Source organism: Toxorhynchites rutilus, chromosome 1, assembly GCF_029784135.1.
Source record: "Toxorhynchites rutilus septentrionalis strain SRP chromosome 1, ASM2978413v1, whole genome shotgun sequence".
NCBI lineage: Eukaryota > Metazoa > Arthropoda > Insecta > Diptera > Culicidae > Toxorhynchites > Toxorhynchites rutilus.
In genome coordinates this window covers 195387807-195406455 of record NC_073744.1, presented here as the reverse complement: position 1 = coordinate 195406455, position 18649 = coordinate 195387807, and the positions used below count along the sequence as shown (strand labels likewise).

Sequence of the window (18649 nt, the reverse complement as noted above, 5' to 3'; positions counted from 1 at the left end):
GCAACAATTGATGCAAGCATGGCCCCTCCTTGCAATGATTATCTCTCTTGATGTCTAATTCGAATAGAGAGGTCGGAGATATCACTGTTTTACAGTGGAATTGTCGTAGTCTTATCCCTAAATTGGATACATTCAAATTTTTAATTCATAACTTCAATTGTGATGTTTTTGCTCTGTCCGAAACTTGGCTTTCTTCGCGAGATGATCTATCTTTCCACGATTTTAATATTATACGCTTGGACCGTGATGATAGATACGGAGGGGTGCTTTTGGGGATCAATAAGTGCCACTCATTTTTTAGAATTGACCTTCCAACTATTGGACGGATCGAAGCTGTTGCTTGTCATGCAAACATCAGAGGCAAAGACCTCTGTATTGTCAGTTTGTATTGGCCTCCGAGAGCTGCGGTTAGCCGCAAACAACTTGATGACATGTGCTCACTCCTTCCTGAGCCACGATTGATCTTGGGAGACTTCAACTCTCACGGAACTGCCTGGGGGGAACAGTACGACGACAATCGTTCATCGATGATATATGACCTTTGTAACAGCTTCAATATGACCATTTTGAACACTGGGGAAACAACACGTGTACCTAAACCTCCTGCTAACCCTAGTGCTCTTGACCTCTCGCTTTGCTCGAATTCACTATCGTTAGATTGCAAGTGGAATGTAATCCAGAACCCCAACGGTAGTGATCACTTGCCAATCAAAATTTCCATCACCATTGGGTCGAATTCTTCTGAATCTATAAACATGGCATATGACCTCACAAGACACATTGACTGGAAAAAATATGCGGACGCGATTGCTCTAGCCATCAATTCCAGAGATGGTTTACCTCAATTGAAGGAGTATAACTTCCTTTCTCGTTTGATATATGACAGCGCGGTTCGCGCTCAAACGAAACCCATCCCAGGTTCCACCATTCGCCGAAGGCCTCCCAATCCATGGTGGGATAGCCAATGTTCCAAGCTTTATGTAGAAAAATCGAATGCATTTAAAGCTTTTCGGAAACGTGGAACCCCTGAAAATTTTCAAATGTATTCAGCCCTTGAGAATCAGTTCAAAAATTTGATCAAAGGGAAAAAACGTGCTTATTGGCGAAATTTCGTGGGAGGTTTGTCACGAGAAACGTCAATGAAAAAATTATGGAAAGTGGCTCGAAACATGCGAAATCGCTCATCAACGAATGAAAGCGAAGAATATTCACATCGATGGATTTTTAATTTTGCACGGAAGGTTTGTCCTGATTCCGCTCCTGTGCAAAAAATTGTTCGAGACATACCACAAGATAGGTGCGATCTTGATTCCGAGTTTTCGATGGTAGAATTCTCTCTTGCTCTCCTTTCTTGTAACAATTCGGCTCCAGGATCGGATAGAATTAAGTTCAACTTGTTGAAAAACCTCCCTGGTGTGGCGCTTGTTGAATTTATTCAATCGGTTTCTGGAACATAATATTGTTCCAGATGATTGGAGACAAGTACGAGTTATAGCTATTCAAAAACCTGGAAAGCCCGCGTCCGACTTCAATTCGTACCGCCCAATAGCAATGCTGTCTTGTATACGGAAATTGTTGGAGAAAATGATCTTGTTTCGCCTCGATCGATGGGTTGAAACGAATGGCCTACTCTCAGATACACAATATGGGTTCCGCAGGGACAAGGGGACGAATGATTGTCTTGCGTTGCTTTCTTCAGAAATTCAAATGGCTTACGCCGGAAAAAAACAAATGGCTTCAGTATTCTTGGACATAAAGGGGGCCTTTGATTCTGTTTCAATAGAGGTTTTGTCAGACAAATTACAATCTCGGGGTCTGCCGCCTCTATTGAATAATATGTTATATAACTTGCTTTGTGAGAAACATTTGAATTTTTCTCATGGAGATTCGGCAGTGAGTCGGATCTCTTACATGGGCCTCCCTCAGGGCTCATGTTTAAGCCCCCTTTTGTACAACTTCTATGTAAGCGACATCGACAATTGCCTTACACAAAATTGCAGCCAAAGACAACTTGCAGATGATGGAGTGGTGTCTGTCGTAAGATCAAACGAATCCGACCTGCAAGAATCCTTACAAGATACTTTGAACAATTTTTCAACCTGGGCCATTGGGCTAGGGATCGAATTCTCCACGGAGAAAACAGAGATGGTGGTTTTTTCTAGGAAGCATAGACCAGCAAAACCAAAGCTTCAACTTTTGGGTAAACCGATCACTCATGCTATGTCATTCAAGTATCTTGGGGTCTGGTTCGACTCCAAATGTACTTGGAGGGCCCATATTAGGTATCTGAGTAAAAAATGCCAACAAAGAATAAACTTTCTCCGTACAATTACCGGCACCTGGTGGGGAGCCCACCCAGAAGATCTTATAATGTTGTATCGAACAACTATTCTCTCAGTGATGGAGTATGGCAGTTTCTGTTTTCAATCAGCTGCCAAAACACACCTCATTAAACTCGAGCGAATTCAGTATCTTTGTCTCCGTATCGCGTTGGGATGTATGCCCTCAACGCATACCATGAGTCTCGAGGTTTTGGCAGGCCTACTCCCACTAAAAGATCGCTTCAATTTATTATCTCTTCGGTTCCTCATCCGGTGTAAGGTTATGAACCCATTGGTGATCGGAAATTTTGAGCAGCTTATCGAGTTAAATTTTCATTCTGGATTCATGAGCTCATATCATGAATTCATCACCATGCAGGTTGATCCTTCTTCGTATATTCCCAACCGTGTTTGTTTTTCTGACTACATCAATTCCTCTGTACATTTTGATCTGTTTATGAAGGAGAAAATCCATGAAATTCCAGATTATCTTCGATCGAGGATCGCTCCTACGATCTTCAAAGCAAAGTATGGGCGTGTCAATTGTGATAATATGTACTTTACTGATGGGTCCTCTATGAATGAGTCCATAGGATTTGGAGTGTTCAACGTATTTTTTAGCACCTCACACAGTCTTCAGTATCCTTGCTCAGTATATATTGCTGAATTGGCAGCAATACACTGGGCGCTGGACAGCGTCGCCTCACGACCTGTTGAACACTATTACATTGTAACGGATAGTCTTAGCTCTGTCGAAGCTATCCGTTCAGTGAGGCCGGAAAAGCACTCGCCGTACTTCCTTGAGAGAATACGAGAAATTTTGAGTGCTTTATCCAGACGCTGTTATGTCATTACCTTTGTCTGGGTCCCTTCACATTGCTCCATTTCGGGTAATGAGAGGGCTGACTCATTAGCAAAGGTAGGTGCAATTGAAGGCGATATTTATCAGCGTCAAATCGCCTTCAATGAATTTTATTCTTTAGTTCGTAAAAATACCATCGCTAACTGGCAACGCAAGTGGAACGAAGATGAATTGGGCCGGTGGTTCCACTCGATTATCCCTAAGGTTAGCCTCAAACCATGGTTCAAAAGTCTGGACTTGAGTCGGGACTTTATTCGGACCTTCTCCCGACTCATGTCCAATCACTGTTCTTTAGATGCGCTGCTTTTTCGTTTCAAGCTTGCCGACAGCAATCTCTGCGTTTGTGGCCATGGTTACCACGACATCGAACACGTTGTTTGGTCGTGCGAGCTATATTTTGTCGCCAGATCGAATTTAGAAAACTCCCTTCGGGCTCGAGGAAGGCAGCCCAATGTGCCGGTGAGAGATGTGTTGGCTCGGTTAGACCTTGATTACATGTCCCAAATATATGTTTTCCTTAAAGATATCGATCTTCGAGTGTGATTGTTCTTACATCCTTTCCCCCCCATTTTCTCCTCCTTTTCGTCCTTCGCGAGCTATCGGTTCCCTAACATTAGAATAAGTTAAATTGTTAATACATATTAGATGTGAGGATAGTTTAAGAATTCAGTGTGATGTGTGAGTATGAATGTGAAAGTGAGTGTGAGTGTGAGTGTGAACATGGTTACAATCTCCTTACATCCCATCCTTTTCCTAAAGAAAATGTGTCACCCTTCTAAACTCGAGCCGACCGCGAGTAATCGGTTTCCTATTTCATTAACCGTAGAATTAAGAAAACATGTTAATAGTAAAAGTATAGTTGAGAGTTTGGCTTCTTTAAACCTATGTAACTGAGCCTGTACAAATAAACGAATTATAAAAAAAAAAGTCCTCCGGGTCAGCTAGAGCTGTTATAATAAAATATTTTACTACTGGCATATATTAAAAGACCGTTTTTTTTGCTATTTAGTCAACAGTTGCATTGTGATCCAAATACTGTACTTACTGCCAGCTTTCGAAATGGAACTTGCAATTGTTCGAGCGCTGAATGAGCAAAAAAAAAATGCAAAAACGCTCAATGCATGTCTGCGATCAATCAGTAGAAAACAACTCATCCGTTCACTTTTTTTTTTGCACTCCAAACCCAACAGCTATGCGTTCCTTCCGAATGAATACTCGGAGGAGGGTGAACGCAAGAATGTGTTTTCCATTGCCATCCACTGAGCATTACAAATATCAAGCATTCCACCACTTAAAGGTACTATTCTCAGTAGTTCGACAGAGCGACGATGCGCATCTCGATATTTTTTCATCGTAACTTTTTCGTTGACATTCGTTGGCTCCGAAGCATTCTCTCAACAAGATATGAACCATTCGGTGTTATTTTTCTGGCGAGTGCCTTCTTTTTTCACACATATGTTCTGTAAAGCTCAACGATTCGTACATTTCAGCGCACATCGAAACCCAACGGCAACAACAAAGGTAATCGTTTGGATCGCCCAAGGCCAGCAGCTTCGTTCATGCCGTGTGGATTTCACACATATTGCACACTCAAAATTAGCAATTCGCCAACCGGTGGGGCGTTCCGAGTTCAAGTTCAGAGGTTTTCGACTTCTGTTTCTCTTGCCATCAATCGGTTCACGTTCGAGAAGAGAGTTCTTGAAATATTCCAATCCAACGAATGCAACGAGTAGCGGTAACCCAAATTCAAGGGAGAGAGAAAAGAAATTGGAAAGCAAGGATTGATATTTCATGAAACCAAGTCGTTCGCACTCATAGCTGTTCCGGTTATTTTTTTTCCATTTCCTCAAACTTGAACACATTTTGGCACGTAGATAGACGTGTGGAAAGCGGAGCCACTGTTCATCGTTATTCTTTGCTAAGCATTTTACTATTTCGAACCATTGATTCGAGCTTTGTTTTTGACGTAGGACTACGTCTTTCATTTCTGTACCGTGTAAGTGTAAGTTCAAACTTTCGAAAACGAGAGAGTAACGCTGGAGTGCAAGTTTCGAACGTTAACACCTCACTACCGACTGAATAGAGTAGTATAATAATCCCATAATTCGAAAGATAAAATGTCAAAGAGTTATATGATTGTCACTTATTGGTTCAACAAATCGTTTCATAACTTAAAAATTGCTTTGGAAACAGGCCTCTGAAATCATAGCAATCTAGCTCATTGATGATGATTGCTTTTGTGGTGATCGGAATGTGTTCCCGAACACGGGCGCAAAATCAAGGCACCTGGAGAAACCGTCACCGCGAATACATGCAGGCTGTGATTTCTTTTACTCGCTTGCAAATGCGCTCGAGCATTGCGCATTCGGTTCCTGTGATGCAATCTTATCCAAAAGCATCAGTTTCTGCTTTGCTTCCGCATGGAATGGTCATGGGCAGGGTTGCCAATAATAGTTTTCGTAACTCTGGAATTTTTCTCCTAAAAAAATGGATCCTGTAAAATCGTTTTATTGTGAGAAGATCGGCCTTACTTTATCTAGAATGATTTATTTGATTCCAATGCTTGAGAAATAGAATTTCTTTTAATTCATAAAATTGCGAAATGAACCATTAATGACGTTTTTCTCCACTCGAATATTACCGTGAAACAATATTTGGGGATCGTTCTTCATAGATCCGCTAGGTTTCATTTTGGTAAAACTGGAGAAATTCCGTATTTATTGCTTCATTTCCATAAAATCGCTGATAGAAGATCGTCGCAAAATTATTCGACAATGTGATTAATTTAGGTACATGGGGACATGATTTATGGTTATACATTACTGCATCGAACCTAACCTGAATCCTCTTTTTCTTTTTATTCTAACGCGAAATTTGACATTTCTGCAATGCTTTTTTTCTTTTTCGCACTTATAAAGAATCCAGAATACAAGAAATCAATAAATCAATTTACGACGCCTAAGCTTATCTTTGGTTTGAGTTTTTTGCGTGGTGTGTTCCAGCTCCCATTCGTTAACAATTGAAAATGGACATGTGGATATTGCAATGAATGGGAGCTGAAATAAAACACGCAGTAATGTTTGTTTTAGAATTCTGGAATTATTCGTCGAAAAAAGAGTGTATAGAAAAGTAGTCTTAAACTTTCAAACATCAAAATAAAACTGAAAACGTTCAGAAAGTGTTTACAAAAGTAAACTTTATTAAAGAGTATTAATTTTACTTGCAATAAAATGGAAAAAAAACAAGCTTATTGTTGATTTCTAAATGATCGAACCTAAGATTTAACTCCACTCATCAAATTCTGCACAATACTCTTTGTACACTTTCTGGACGCTGCAGACCAATTCTCCTTGAATTCTGACATATTTTTAGACACTGTACTTTCCTTCTTGAAATTGGCCTTGACAATTGCCCAGTAACGTTCAATTGGCCGCAGCTGGGGACAGTACGGTGGGTTGTGGCTTTTTTCGACAAATATGATGTTGTTTTCCGAAAACAATTGTAGAGTGGATTTGGCATAATGTGCCGATGCAAAATTCGGCCAGGAGAGAGGAGGAACCTCTTGCTTTCTATAAAGTGGAAGCAATCTTTTCTTCAAGCACTCTTCCACATAAATTTGAGCATTTGTAGTCCCTTTTGTGAAAAAAGTTGACGATCGCAAGTCACACGTGCAAATGGCTTGCCAAATGAGCACTTTTTGGCCGAATTTTTCCATCGCAACAGTCGTATCCGCAAATGGTACACTCTCTCTCTCCAATCGATTTGGTACAAAATTGAGGTCCCGACAGCGTTCTGGAATCTTTTTTGACGTATGTTTCGTCATCCATGAAAATGCACTGGTTGGGATTGTTCAAAATACGCTCACGTAGCTTTCTAGCTCGTGTTTTAGCGCGATCTTGCTGTTCTGGTGTTTGTTTAGCCACTTTTTGCATTTTACAGGTCTTTAGACCATGTCTCTGTTTAATCCGCTGAATCATCCCAACACTGGTTTTGAACTTCTTGGCCAAATCACGAATGGATGCAGACCTGTTCTTCTGAATATAATTTACAACTTTTCGGTCCAATTCGGGGTTACTTAGTCCGGGTCCACTTATGAAAAAACACTCATTACGAACTTTGCGACGATTCGTTTAACACTTTCCGGACAAACTTTGATTTTTTTTTTCTATTTTGTGGTATGTAACACCCTTTTCGGTGCACCAATTGTGCAGAATTCTCTTTTTAGTTTCCAAACCAATCCGCGAGATTTCGAAAATAACTTTATGACCGCGACTAAATGACTTGCATTTCGATTTGTGACATGTAAACGAAGCGTACTCTGGGCACCTATAACATATAATGTTAATATAAATTTAAATGCTGGAACATCTATTTTTTCGTGTTTGCACCTAATTTTAGACCTTCATTACGTTATCCGCGGTGACTTTGGCGACTATTTCGTGGATAATCGGGGTTCTACTGTACTTCAATGCAACCTACTTCTCACATATCTCTGGAAACTCAGAAAAATTTGGCGATTCTATAGATGTGACACGCAGTGTATTAATCCTTTTTGTTGAGGTTGTATTCAGAAAAGTTTCTTTCCACAATTTCAAAAAACCGGATAAAACTGGACAATATTTTCAAAAAAAAACTGGAAGAATCCAGTTTAAACTGGAACATTAGCAACGCTGGTCATGAGGCAATGTTAATTTGTAAATACGTTCGAGAAAAGGAATATTTGCGCATTCGGTTTCATTAATGCAACCGTATCCAAGAGCATCAATTTATATTCTTATTTCGCGTGGAGTGGTCATGAAAACTCTCGTGTATTATTCTCACGAGAACCGTTAAGACTTGTGCCTAAAATATCACAGCATGAATTTCTTGTATTTATATTATATGAACCCACCGTGTGATCATTACAATTATTAGTAACTAAGACACGAGAGATCAGCCCATAAACGATCGATCGCTTTCACGATCGTCGATAGGGCCGAAGATAAGCAGATAGGAAACAGGAGATGATATACCTATTGGGATAGATGAACTTAAGATCAGATCATAAATTATCGAACGAAACAGTCGCATATTGAAATAATCAATTCCTTGTGATAAAATCACAGATCGCGTTTCACTGACGGATTAAAAAACAAAGAACAAAATATAATTATGTATCAAACTTCATCAGTTGCTTTTGCGAAACCACGCAAACCCAACGGTTCTTTTCTGGGCCACTAACAAGTTCGAAATAGTTGAATCTCATGTTAATGACAATTTCATACTCATACTTGTAGAAACCAGTAATGTTTTACACTCAGATATCGTAATCTTCAACGGAGAACAACCGTTCTCCGTTAGAGTCCGAGAAAGAATACCTTTTTTCGTTTATTTATCTGTTCCTAAGATATTGCATGGCCTGCTATTATATACAGTTCTCTACAATCCCACCTTGTTTTTATTGAAAATAATTAAATGTAGCTCATAATCCTTGAAGTAATGAGGTTCTCTACATATTCTTTCATTTGGATTATTATCTATTTCTTCATCCTCTACTTCATTCAATTCTTCGTCCTTATCTTCATCTCCGCCTCCAATTTTTTTCAAATGTGCAACATTACGCTTTTATTCTCCTCTCTTTTTTTCATAGACTTCAAAATACAGTCTGCTCCATTTCTCCGTGTAACAACAAATTTTCGTTTCCACAAGCTTTCAATTTTCGATCACAACCTTTCGTTGGCGAATACCAACAGCCTTCAACAGGTTCCAAGTTTCCGGTGTAATGAAATTGCGGTTCCGGAATCCACTAACCTGTCCAGGTTCACGTCACCAATACAGCATGAAATCAAATTAGACTTGTTTCCGGAGTAAAAAAAGCATAATACGTCTTATCAGATTCAACATTTTCAACTTCCGTATCAGATTTCGTTCCAGCGGATTCAACAAGTACTTTCTTCAATGGCTTAATATTTCTGAATAAGTGGAATACGTTTCTTTCCTTTACGACACACCGTCTCAAAATGACCTCGCATTTTATAGATCCTGCATTCTTGATTATGCGCCGGACAATGCGGATAATTTGAAAAATGACCGTGTCTCCCGCAAATGAAACACGCTATACGATCATGTGGATTTTGGTTGCTGCGGATCATTGAACTTTTCACAGTCCGGTGAACTGCCTCATCGAATTTTGGAGCCTGCAATTCTCCAATTTTCTGTTCTTCAACATAATACTCTCCCTTATCATTTAGTTGAGAGCTAGACAGACTATAAACTTGTTCCTCGCCACTTTCATTCATAACTCCTAAAGCCTCGATTTGTGAAACAGTTTGACCATTTTTTTCCCAAATTATATATTTTTATTAAGGCCCATATTGACCCTTCTATAATATGCCATGGTAAATACCTAACCTAACAACTTTTTTTTCTAATTTTAAATTAATTATAAAAATTTAAATTTCGCTACCAGCCAGTAGAAACATCAGGAATTCAGAATACAATCGCTACCATCAAGGTAGAATCTCCTTTTACAGGATCCGAGATCCCATCGCTACCACAGAAACTCCATAGTATGGATTCGAAATCCAAACGCTACCAAATGGTAGAAACTCTATTATTTGAATCCGAAACTCCATCGCTACCAGACTGGTAGAAGAACTCCATTCATTGGACATGAAGTCCGACCGCTACCGATAGGTAGAATCTCCATACCGCTACTCAATGTAGAAACTCCATTCAATTTCAACCGTTGATAAATCACACGGACAATATGAATTCACTTAATAATTGGATGCAAAAAACATTGACTAATTACCTTCTGCTTTCACCTCATCGCCAGATTGTAGAAACCAGTAATGTTTTACACTCAGATATTGTAATCTTCAACGGAGAACAACTGTTCTCCGTTAGAGTCCGAGAAAGAATACAGGGAAACTTCGATATAACGTACCCTCGTTATAACGTACCCTCGATATAACGTCACTCGATATAACGTACATTTTACCTCGATATAACGTACACATTTCCAAAGTGTAAAGGATATTTTTTGACGTAGGACTACGTCTTTCATTTCTATACCGGGGTGTAAAATCAAAGTTTCGAAAACGAAAGCGTTACGCCGGAGACCGAGATTTTGAGCGTTAATAGCTCCTAAACAACTGAACGAAATGGTATGATAAACACTTCATTCGAAAGATAAAATGTCTACGCGTTTTATACTTGTTACTTTTTGATCCAAAAACTTGTTTCAATAGTCTTAAAAATGCTTTCAAAACAGGCTATTGAAATCACCAATCGGTATATAAGCGAGCGCCGCTCGGAAATCCACTCAGTTCTAATTGAACAGCGATTGGAGCATGTTGTCGCTGTTGTGGTGAAGCTCTTCGTTTATCATGAAAGCGCGGATGAACGGTGTCACCAAGAGCCTGTTTGTGCACCATAGGCCAGAAGGGAATCCATCAGGAGGAGAATGATGCCACAAACGGTTCCCCGGGAAGACATCGCTACACACACATACACGCGCGGAATTTTTTTCCGTTTGGATGCCATTCAGCATCGAGAAAGTTCCGGAAAGATCTAATCATTTCTGGAAAATAATCTGCCAGTTCCTCTGGGAATTTAAAAATACATTCATGTGAAAGAGTTTATTTGAATGTTTTCTATCCATGTAACACTGTGACCAAATACATTTGGTTTTGTGATTTTTCAATCAATCGCAATTAACAGGATAGCTTCTGAAGATTATTCTTCCCCATCAGTAGGATATTTCCGTATCCAATATTGTATGCGCCCGCAATCAATTATTGCTCAGTCGCAGAAAGTTCCGAGCTCAGAGAGTTCATTCCCCTCTAGTTTGCCTTCCAAATTGCCATCGTAAACCACGCCTTCTCTCGATTCAATCACGCACAGAAAGCATACTTAAGCGATATTCTGGTGGTGAGACTCATTCATTTCTTTGTGTGGACACCGACTGGACAACATCGTTGCTGGACGAGCTGGACGGCGAGGGATCGAGTGCCTTTCTCAAGGCAAGAGGGTGGAGGTGGTAGCGCTGGAGTAGATTAGAGTTTTCAAAGGGCCTTTCTCAAGGCTAGAGACGAATGAACTGCAAAAGTTTAAAGTCTCTATAATACAATACCTTACCTTACCTGAGACGCATTCATTTTTCGTGAGGACATCGACAAGACAACATCGTTGCTGAGGATGCTGGACGGCGAAGGATCGAGATCTGCCCTGAAACGCAAGCAGTTTGTTTGAAACTGTGAGGGAGCACAGAGAAGCCGATCCTTCAGAAGAAGAGAAGGTGATCATCGAAGCAGCCGCTACACACACATACACGCACGGAATTCTTTCCGTTTGGATCGAGAAAGATCCGGAAAATAATCTGCCAGTTCCTCTGGGAATTTAAAATCACATTCATGTGAAAGAGTTTATTTTGATGTTTTCTATCCATGTAACACTGTGACCAAATATGTTTCAATCAAGTGCTATTAACAGATGTTTATCGAGTTAGCATTAACCACTGGTGGGCTTCCAGTATCGAGGAAAATGTGGAAATATCTAATCGTTACTGAAAATAATCTGCCAGTTCCTCTGGAAATTTAAAAAACTATTCATGTGAAAGAATTTATTTGAATTTTTTCTATCCATGTAACACTGTGACCAAATATTTTTCAATCAAGTACTATTAACAGGTGGTTATCGAGTTAGTATTAACCACTGGTGGGCTTCCAGTATCGAGGAAAATGTGGAAATATCTAATCGTTGCTGGAAAGTAATCTGCCAGTTCCCCTTGGAATTGAAAATTACATTCAAGCGAAAGAGTTTATTTTAATGTTTTGTATCCATAAAATATCCATATAATACATTTGGGTTTGTGATTTGTCAATCAAGTACAGTTAGCAGGTTAGCTTCTGAAGATTATTCTTCAGAACAAAGTTTTTCGTATCCTATATTGGATGCATGAAACCTTGTGCCTCCAACGTAACGCTCTCGTTTTCGAAGTCCCCCAAATATTCATTTATTCATTCATTCAGAATGGATTTAGATTCAACTTCAAACAAATGATCTCTAAATCAACGATAGTCCTACGTCACCCTTGCGGTTATACCATAGATATAACCCACTTCCTGTTTTTTAATATATTTTTTTCTGATAGAACAATGAATTACCTGTATTGTGATGCTAAAACAAGTTTTGTACCTTCAATAAATCCAGAAATACAGCTGGTTTTGTGATTTCGGATTCTAAATGAGTCAAGCTTTAATAAACAGTACGAAGGAAAACATCATGAGAAAGGCTGGCTTCGTCTTCTGATTGAAGTTATTCATTAACTTCACTAAAACAGCAACACAATAATGTATTATAGACTACGTTTGTGAGTACTTAATTATGCTTCGATATAACGTACAATTCGATACAATGTACAATTTTGAAAGTGAAATGTACGTTATATCGAAGTTTACCTGTACCTTTTTTCGTTTATTTATCTGTTCCTAAGATATTGGATGGCCTGCTATTATATACATTTCTCTACAATACTTATCCACTCACACACAAGGAAAACTGTCAGCAAGCTTTAGACATAATTATCCATTCATTCATTGAGAATTGATTCAGATGCAATTTCAAACAAATGGTTACAGAGCCAGTGGTAGTCCTACGTCTACCTTGCGGTTATATTACATATATTCGCGTTGACGGCGCAATGGTGTCAACATCTGGATACGACATTAGTTTGTATGAGGCCAACTCTTCTCTTTCAGATTAGTTGGCCCTAAGGCAGTTTTAAATTTCTAAACTTTGTATGAAATTTTTTTCTTAGCGTTATTTACCTACTGGAAGTACGTTGTTCTGACCCTAATTTAAACTATTTTCTATGAATTTTCAGATATTTTCACTAAAACTAACCATTATAATATAGAATTATCTTGAGACACAATTTTTGTACGATATTTTTTCACTACTTGCAAGCAGAAGTGATTGTCATTTGCATAGAGTACTTGTTTGATTTGGGAAAAATAATTTTTATTCAGATATTTATTTTAAAAGTGTGTCCATTTCTTCCGCAAACCCATATTGTCATGCCTATTCTTCCATTCCGTAATCGAAGCTCAATGCCGTCAACGCGGATAACCCAAATCTAGTTTTTTAGCTAATTTAGCTGCATAGTTTTCCGTTAGCGATGCCCTCTATCTTCTTTCTTTCTTTGTTTTTAAGAGGCTTTAAACTTTGCAGTTCATTCGCCTCTAAGCCCTCTATCTAATCCTCTTCAGAAGAGATGCAATTGAGGAGAACTGGAAAATGGTTCATAATGCTTAAGACATACACATGCGTTCGATAATATATACAAGTGATTCACCAGCTTGAACATATCTTCTACAATGAGCCATTCTAGGAGGGGGGATAGATAGGCTAGTCTGGGAGCAACATGTTGTTTTTATGTTGAAAAAAGTGAGCAAACAGTGCAAAATTTTACGCCGATGGTCATCCCAGTTTTTTTTTCAATCTCTCCGTCACACATCAATGACCATATGGGAGATTGAAGGAAATTATTAACCGCTTGTATCATAGCCGCTATCATAGTTTACCATAACGGTATTCAGCCCGTGGGTAGATTAATCTACAGTTAGAAAGGTAACGCAAGTAAATTAAAAAAAAAACAGATGTTGACTCAAGTACACACACTAGAAAAATACTCCCATCGAACTTTGTCATAAGGTAAATAAACACCAAAAATCCCACAAATGCATGAAGTCTTCAATTGTTACGCACCAGCCCAGGAATGTGCAATGTATGTGCTCAACTCACCAGTGACTTGAATATGGGTAGGACTCCACATTTTGCGCTGCGACGCACCTTGCGAGCCTTCCGGATGCAGGTGCCCTCCTGCTTAACCACAAGAACTACACCAGCACTGCTTCCTCGAAGTGTACGCTCTCAATACGCTAGCAATCACCAATTTCATCCATTAATTTTTGCCACACAACACACAGAGGACTTGTTTGTCACCTCACTTTCCAACTTCACCAACGAACCGCTGATAATTTCACTGACGTCTGCCTTCTAACAAAAGCGTACCGTGATTATTTTCACCCTTTCCTGCGGTCCCGAAGCTTCTCAGCCTCACAGTAACATGCGAATATTTTGCAGTACTTGGGGAATTTTCACTGTTGCCCACAGCTGCTGCTGCTGCTATTGCTGGTCATCCAACCATTCAGTTTCTCCGTTTTCGCTTATTTTAAGCCACTATTGAGAACCGACAATTAATGCATTTTGAACCGCTTCGTGAGCGAATTCCGACGGGTTACTATTCAAAAAAAATATATATATATAAATCACAGACGATCGAGGTGACGAAACGATTATTATCACGGGAATGGACGGAGAACCGAAAGCGAACGAATTCTTTCAATGTTAACAGACTGAGGTGACAAATCAAACTATGTAAAATATATATTGCACACAGATTGATTGCGTATGTTGGAGAAGGAAATTGTCATCGTAATCGCAAACAGTAAATGGAATAAACGTCAACTTGAAAGTGTTTCTGAAGGGTGCAGACAACTATACAAGATAAATATATAACATTGAGATAGGACGCGTGATCACGATCGTCACTTCACGTTGAAAACGAAATGAAGCGCATATACACCCTTATTCTGGTTCACGATCTGGTTTGAAATTAGCACAATGTTGAATTCTGCAACCCGAACGAGATCGACTTGTGCATTCTCAGATCCATTCTAGATTCAAACCCAATCGACATATGCAAAAGTGGCAACATTGTCTTGACGCGAAACAAACGTCAAAATAGGTCAAAATAAAGTGCGCTACACATACACCGTCCCGTCACCGTGAAGTCAACATAAAGGAATGAAATGTCGAATATTCTCCCATGGAAATCGTATGGTAGCATTCACATGATTTACATACACAATCATCGGCAACTTTGACGTCGGCAAAATAAGTCCAAGAGAATAGTTGACGGGACGGTGACGGTGACGCTGTATGTGTAGCGCACTTAATTCGTTCGTATTCGTGAAGCGATCCCAGCAAACATTAAATCGCATAACAAGCGTATATATAACATCATATGCCCTAAAATTTGGTTGGCATATAATGCGCCTAACTGGCATATGCATGCAAAAGTGGAGGCCATATACATACATGGCAAATGCTTACCGAATTTGTTTGGATGAATATGCAACTTTGACCGGCTTTAATAACGATTATGTTGAAATTGGATTGCGATCTAATATGAATATATTCATGAATTGTCAAAGCACCAAATACAAATTTTGCCATACTCATATACGATTTATTAAAGACATAGAAATAAAACAAATGGCGCAAAATATTTTCGTGAAATGTTTATTATAGCCTCGCGAATCGCCATTTTTATATATGAGTATTTATGTTTGAAGAAATAATAATTGTTTGATTGATTTGTGTTGGGAGTGGAATATGAATGTTTAAAATGGCACAGATTGATGTTTGGTGAAAACTGCTCCGATGTGGGTTCGAACTCCGGTCGTCTGGATTATCATCCACCAGCTATCTCGCGCAGCTATCTGAAATTTAATTCAACAGCGGTTAAAACTTTCGAGTGCATCAGCATTTCAATGACATTTCAATATGATGTAATATGTTCTTTATTAGGATTTAATATGATTTACTGTTTCATGATTTTCTTCAGCATGCAACACGATTTACTAAAGTACTGAATCGATTTAAATTATACGCTTATACGACACACAAACTGCATCAGCGTAATATACGCATATGATGCGGATTAAATATATTTTACGACAATGTGCACCATAAAATTGATGTTTATTATACCGAATTGCGACATAATTTGATAATGGTATTTAAAATCGAGTTTTTACATTTAATGCGATTTCAAATATACACGATACATACTTTGATTGATATTATATGCGATTATGATTTATTCGGATTTCTTGTATGACTTGGCACGTGCAAAATTATACGATTTAATGTTTGCTGGGCAGTCCTCATGTGGGTCTGCGGACATATTGGCATAGTCGCCAATAAAGCGGCCGACCTTTTTGCCGGAATCGAACACCTTGAACAACTTTTAAAGCGTAAAACACCGCTAGGCGACATCAGATTATGGATCGCCAAAACCTTCAAAAATTTGTTGGGCGGAAGAATGGTCCGTTGAGGCAACGATGTTCCTCCGGAAAATCAAAGGATCCATAACCAGATTCGAAGGCCAGGCTAAGAACCGGCCATTGCAACATGTCTCACAACTTCAATAGGGCAACCTTTCATCCTCTTTGTAACTTGTGCGAGATTCGCAATTCAGTCGAACACATCGTCTGTATTTGCCCGAAGTACGAGAACATCCGGAACTTACACGGGCTCAGCGGGAGCATTCGTGATGTACTTGGCGATAACCCTCCACTGCTGCACTGTTCTGTTTTTAAAAAATGACAATCTGTATGTTGAAATCTAAACCAAAAACTTCTGATCTTGAGTAGATGGTAGCAGGTCCAATTTTTTTTTTCCTATATTATAGTGATTTTCGATACATTTTGGCTAGTTCGTCACTTTTACTTCCATTTTTGGAGGAATGTCGAGAGTGAGAATTGAACTCGTGACCTTTAGCGTGAGAGGTATGGATGTTAAGATTACGTTAGAACGCCTCCTAGTAGGCCCAAAGTTAGTTTTTATCCGCATCATTTTCGTATCATATGTACGAGTTTTGACTGTTCAAGAATTATATTTCAGATAGCCGTGCGAGAAAGCTGTTGCTCAATAATCCAAACAACTGGAGTTTGAATCCCCTTGGAAAAATATTGTTTAAACGATTTATTGAAAAAACGCTTCAAATCGTGGCAGTTATTTATAACAACTGAAATAGGCAAAGAATTTAAATATTTCGAATGAACATTTCTTACATTTACCTTCGAATATCAGCTGCGTCTAGCAGGAATCAGATTTCACAAAGTAATAAAAGATTTCTGCAGAAGAATTACCTTTCTTGGGTGAAATTCTGGTTCAGCCAAAAACTTAAATGAACAAAGTCCAAATAAACAAAACGCTTGTCCCTTCATCGGAGAAACATTTGACAATGCATGGGAGAAAAATGTATCAAGAATTTTTTTCCCATGCAAAATAAGCTTAATTAACTTCACATGACTAGATTAAAATGAATAATGTAGCACCTCAAAATTTAAATAAAAAAAAGAAACACTTCAATACTTTTCATCAGTGTACAGAAAAAAAGCCTTTTCGTTCTATTTCAGTGAGCCCTCTCTAGCAAATTCGAACTGTCACATTCAGAAATCGCCTACCGAAAGTGTCTTTTCGAAACGTCACTCAACAACGAGCCTTTTCTACACTTCCGTTTGTCCAGAGCAAAACAGTAATTTTTTAAGGTAAAATAAAAATTGCTTTTTTTCCGGTAAAATAGTTGAAAATTCGATTCACGGTTCGTTCAAATTGTTCCTTAAACAATAATGTGTGATATTTGATAAATACAGCTGCGACAGGATTGCTATTAGCTGAGAAAATAGTTAAAGTCCATCTTACAAGCCATGCACAAATAATCGAGTGTCAAATCGGTTGTGTTGCAGCCTGTTAACCTCTAATCAACGAGAAATCTAACGAATTAATCTCTGGTATTTCTGTCCTTGTAGCAACAATGGCTCCACGTAAAAACAAAACCGTAAAAGAGGAAGTCCAAGTCTCGCTCGGTCCACAGGTCCGCGAGGGTGAAATTGTATTTGGTGTGGCTCACATCTACGCGAGCTTCAACGACACTTTCGTTCATGTTACCGATCTTTCCGGTAAGGAAACCATTTCCCGTGTGACCGGTGGAATGAAGGTCAAGGCGGATCGTGATGAAGCTTCGCCCTACGCCGCTATGTTGGCCGCTCAGGTAAATATCTGACTAAAAAATGGTGTTGTTGATTGGGCGCTCGGAATGACCTTTCCGCTTGAGCGAGTCAATTGCTGTTGGCGATGTTCCGGGAAGTTTTCAGCGAGCGCGAAAGAAGTCTCTTTCACCAGAAAGTACGACAACAAAATCGATTTGTTTCGGATTTTTAGTGAACGAAACAAGATCTTGTTTTTTTTATAACGAACGCAAGTAACAGCTGAACACTTCACTCATTTCAGGATGTTGCCGAGAAATGCAAATCTCTGGGTATCACTGCTTTGCACATTAAACTGCGTGCCACTGGTGGAAACCGTACCAAGACGCCAGGACCCGGTGCTCAGTCTGCTCTGCGTGCCCTTGCTCGTTCTTCGATGAAGATTGGACGCATTGAGGATTGCACTCCAATCCCATCGGATTCCACCCGCCGGAAGGGAGGTCGTCGTGGTCGTCGTCTGTAAGCTTCTTGTTTTATTGGATTTGCGATTCCATCAGAGGAATATTCCGTACGTGAAAAGTGTATTCTTAAATTTGGAATCTGTTTCTGGATATGGAAAATAAAATAGGATGACAACAAAT

The 18649-nt window shown here is 39.2% G+C and overlaps 2 protein-coding genes across 3 annotated transcripts in view; one reads left to right on the top strand and one right to left on the bottom strand.

Annotated features, from left to right (window-relative positions):
• LOC129773119 (rab11 family-interacting protein 1) overlaps positions 1 to 14619 on the bottom strand; it is a 57528-nt gene extending 42909 nt beyond the window's left edge. The window contains exon 1 of one of the 2 annotated variants that reach the window (XM_055776682.1): positions 13972 to 14619. In XM_055776682.1, coding sequence (XP_055632657.1) covers positions 13972 to 14002 — 31 coding nt within the window. In that variant the 5' untranslated portion in view covers positions 14003 to 14619. The remainder of the gene's footprint in view (positions 1 to 13971) is intronic. The other variant, XM_055776690.1, reaches the window with a different exon arrangement.
• Positions 14620 to 17464: 2845 nt separating this feature from the next.
• LOC129773233 (40S ribosomal protein S14) lies at positions 17465 to 18648 on the top strand. Its single transcript, XM_055776828.1, has 3 exons — positions 17465 to 17570; positions 17832 to 18073; positions 18313 to 18648. Exons 2-3 carry the CDS (start codon positions 17837 to 17839, stop codon positions 18529 to 18531), a joined length of 456 nt encoding a protein of 151 aa, XP_055632803.1. The 5' UTR covers positions 17465 to 17570; positions 17832 to 17836; the 3' UTR covers positions 18532 to 18648.
• Position 18649: the final 1 nt, after the last annotated feature.

Bases quoted from the DNA above. Each gene is read 5' to 3' on its own strand.
- LOC129773233 (XM_055776828.1), top strand. From the start codon at position 17,837: ATGGCTCCACGTAAAAACAAAACCGTAAAAGAGGAAGTCCAAGTCTCG. The intron at 18,074-18,312 runs GTAAATATCTGA...CACTCATTTCAG, and splicing joins CCGCTATGTTGGCCGCTCAG to GATGTTGCCGAGAAATGCAA.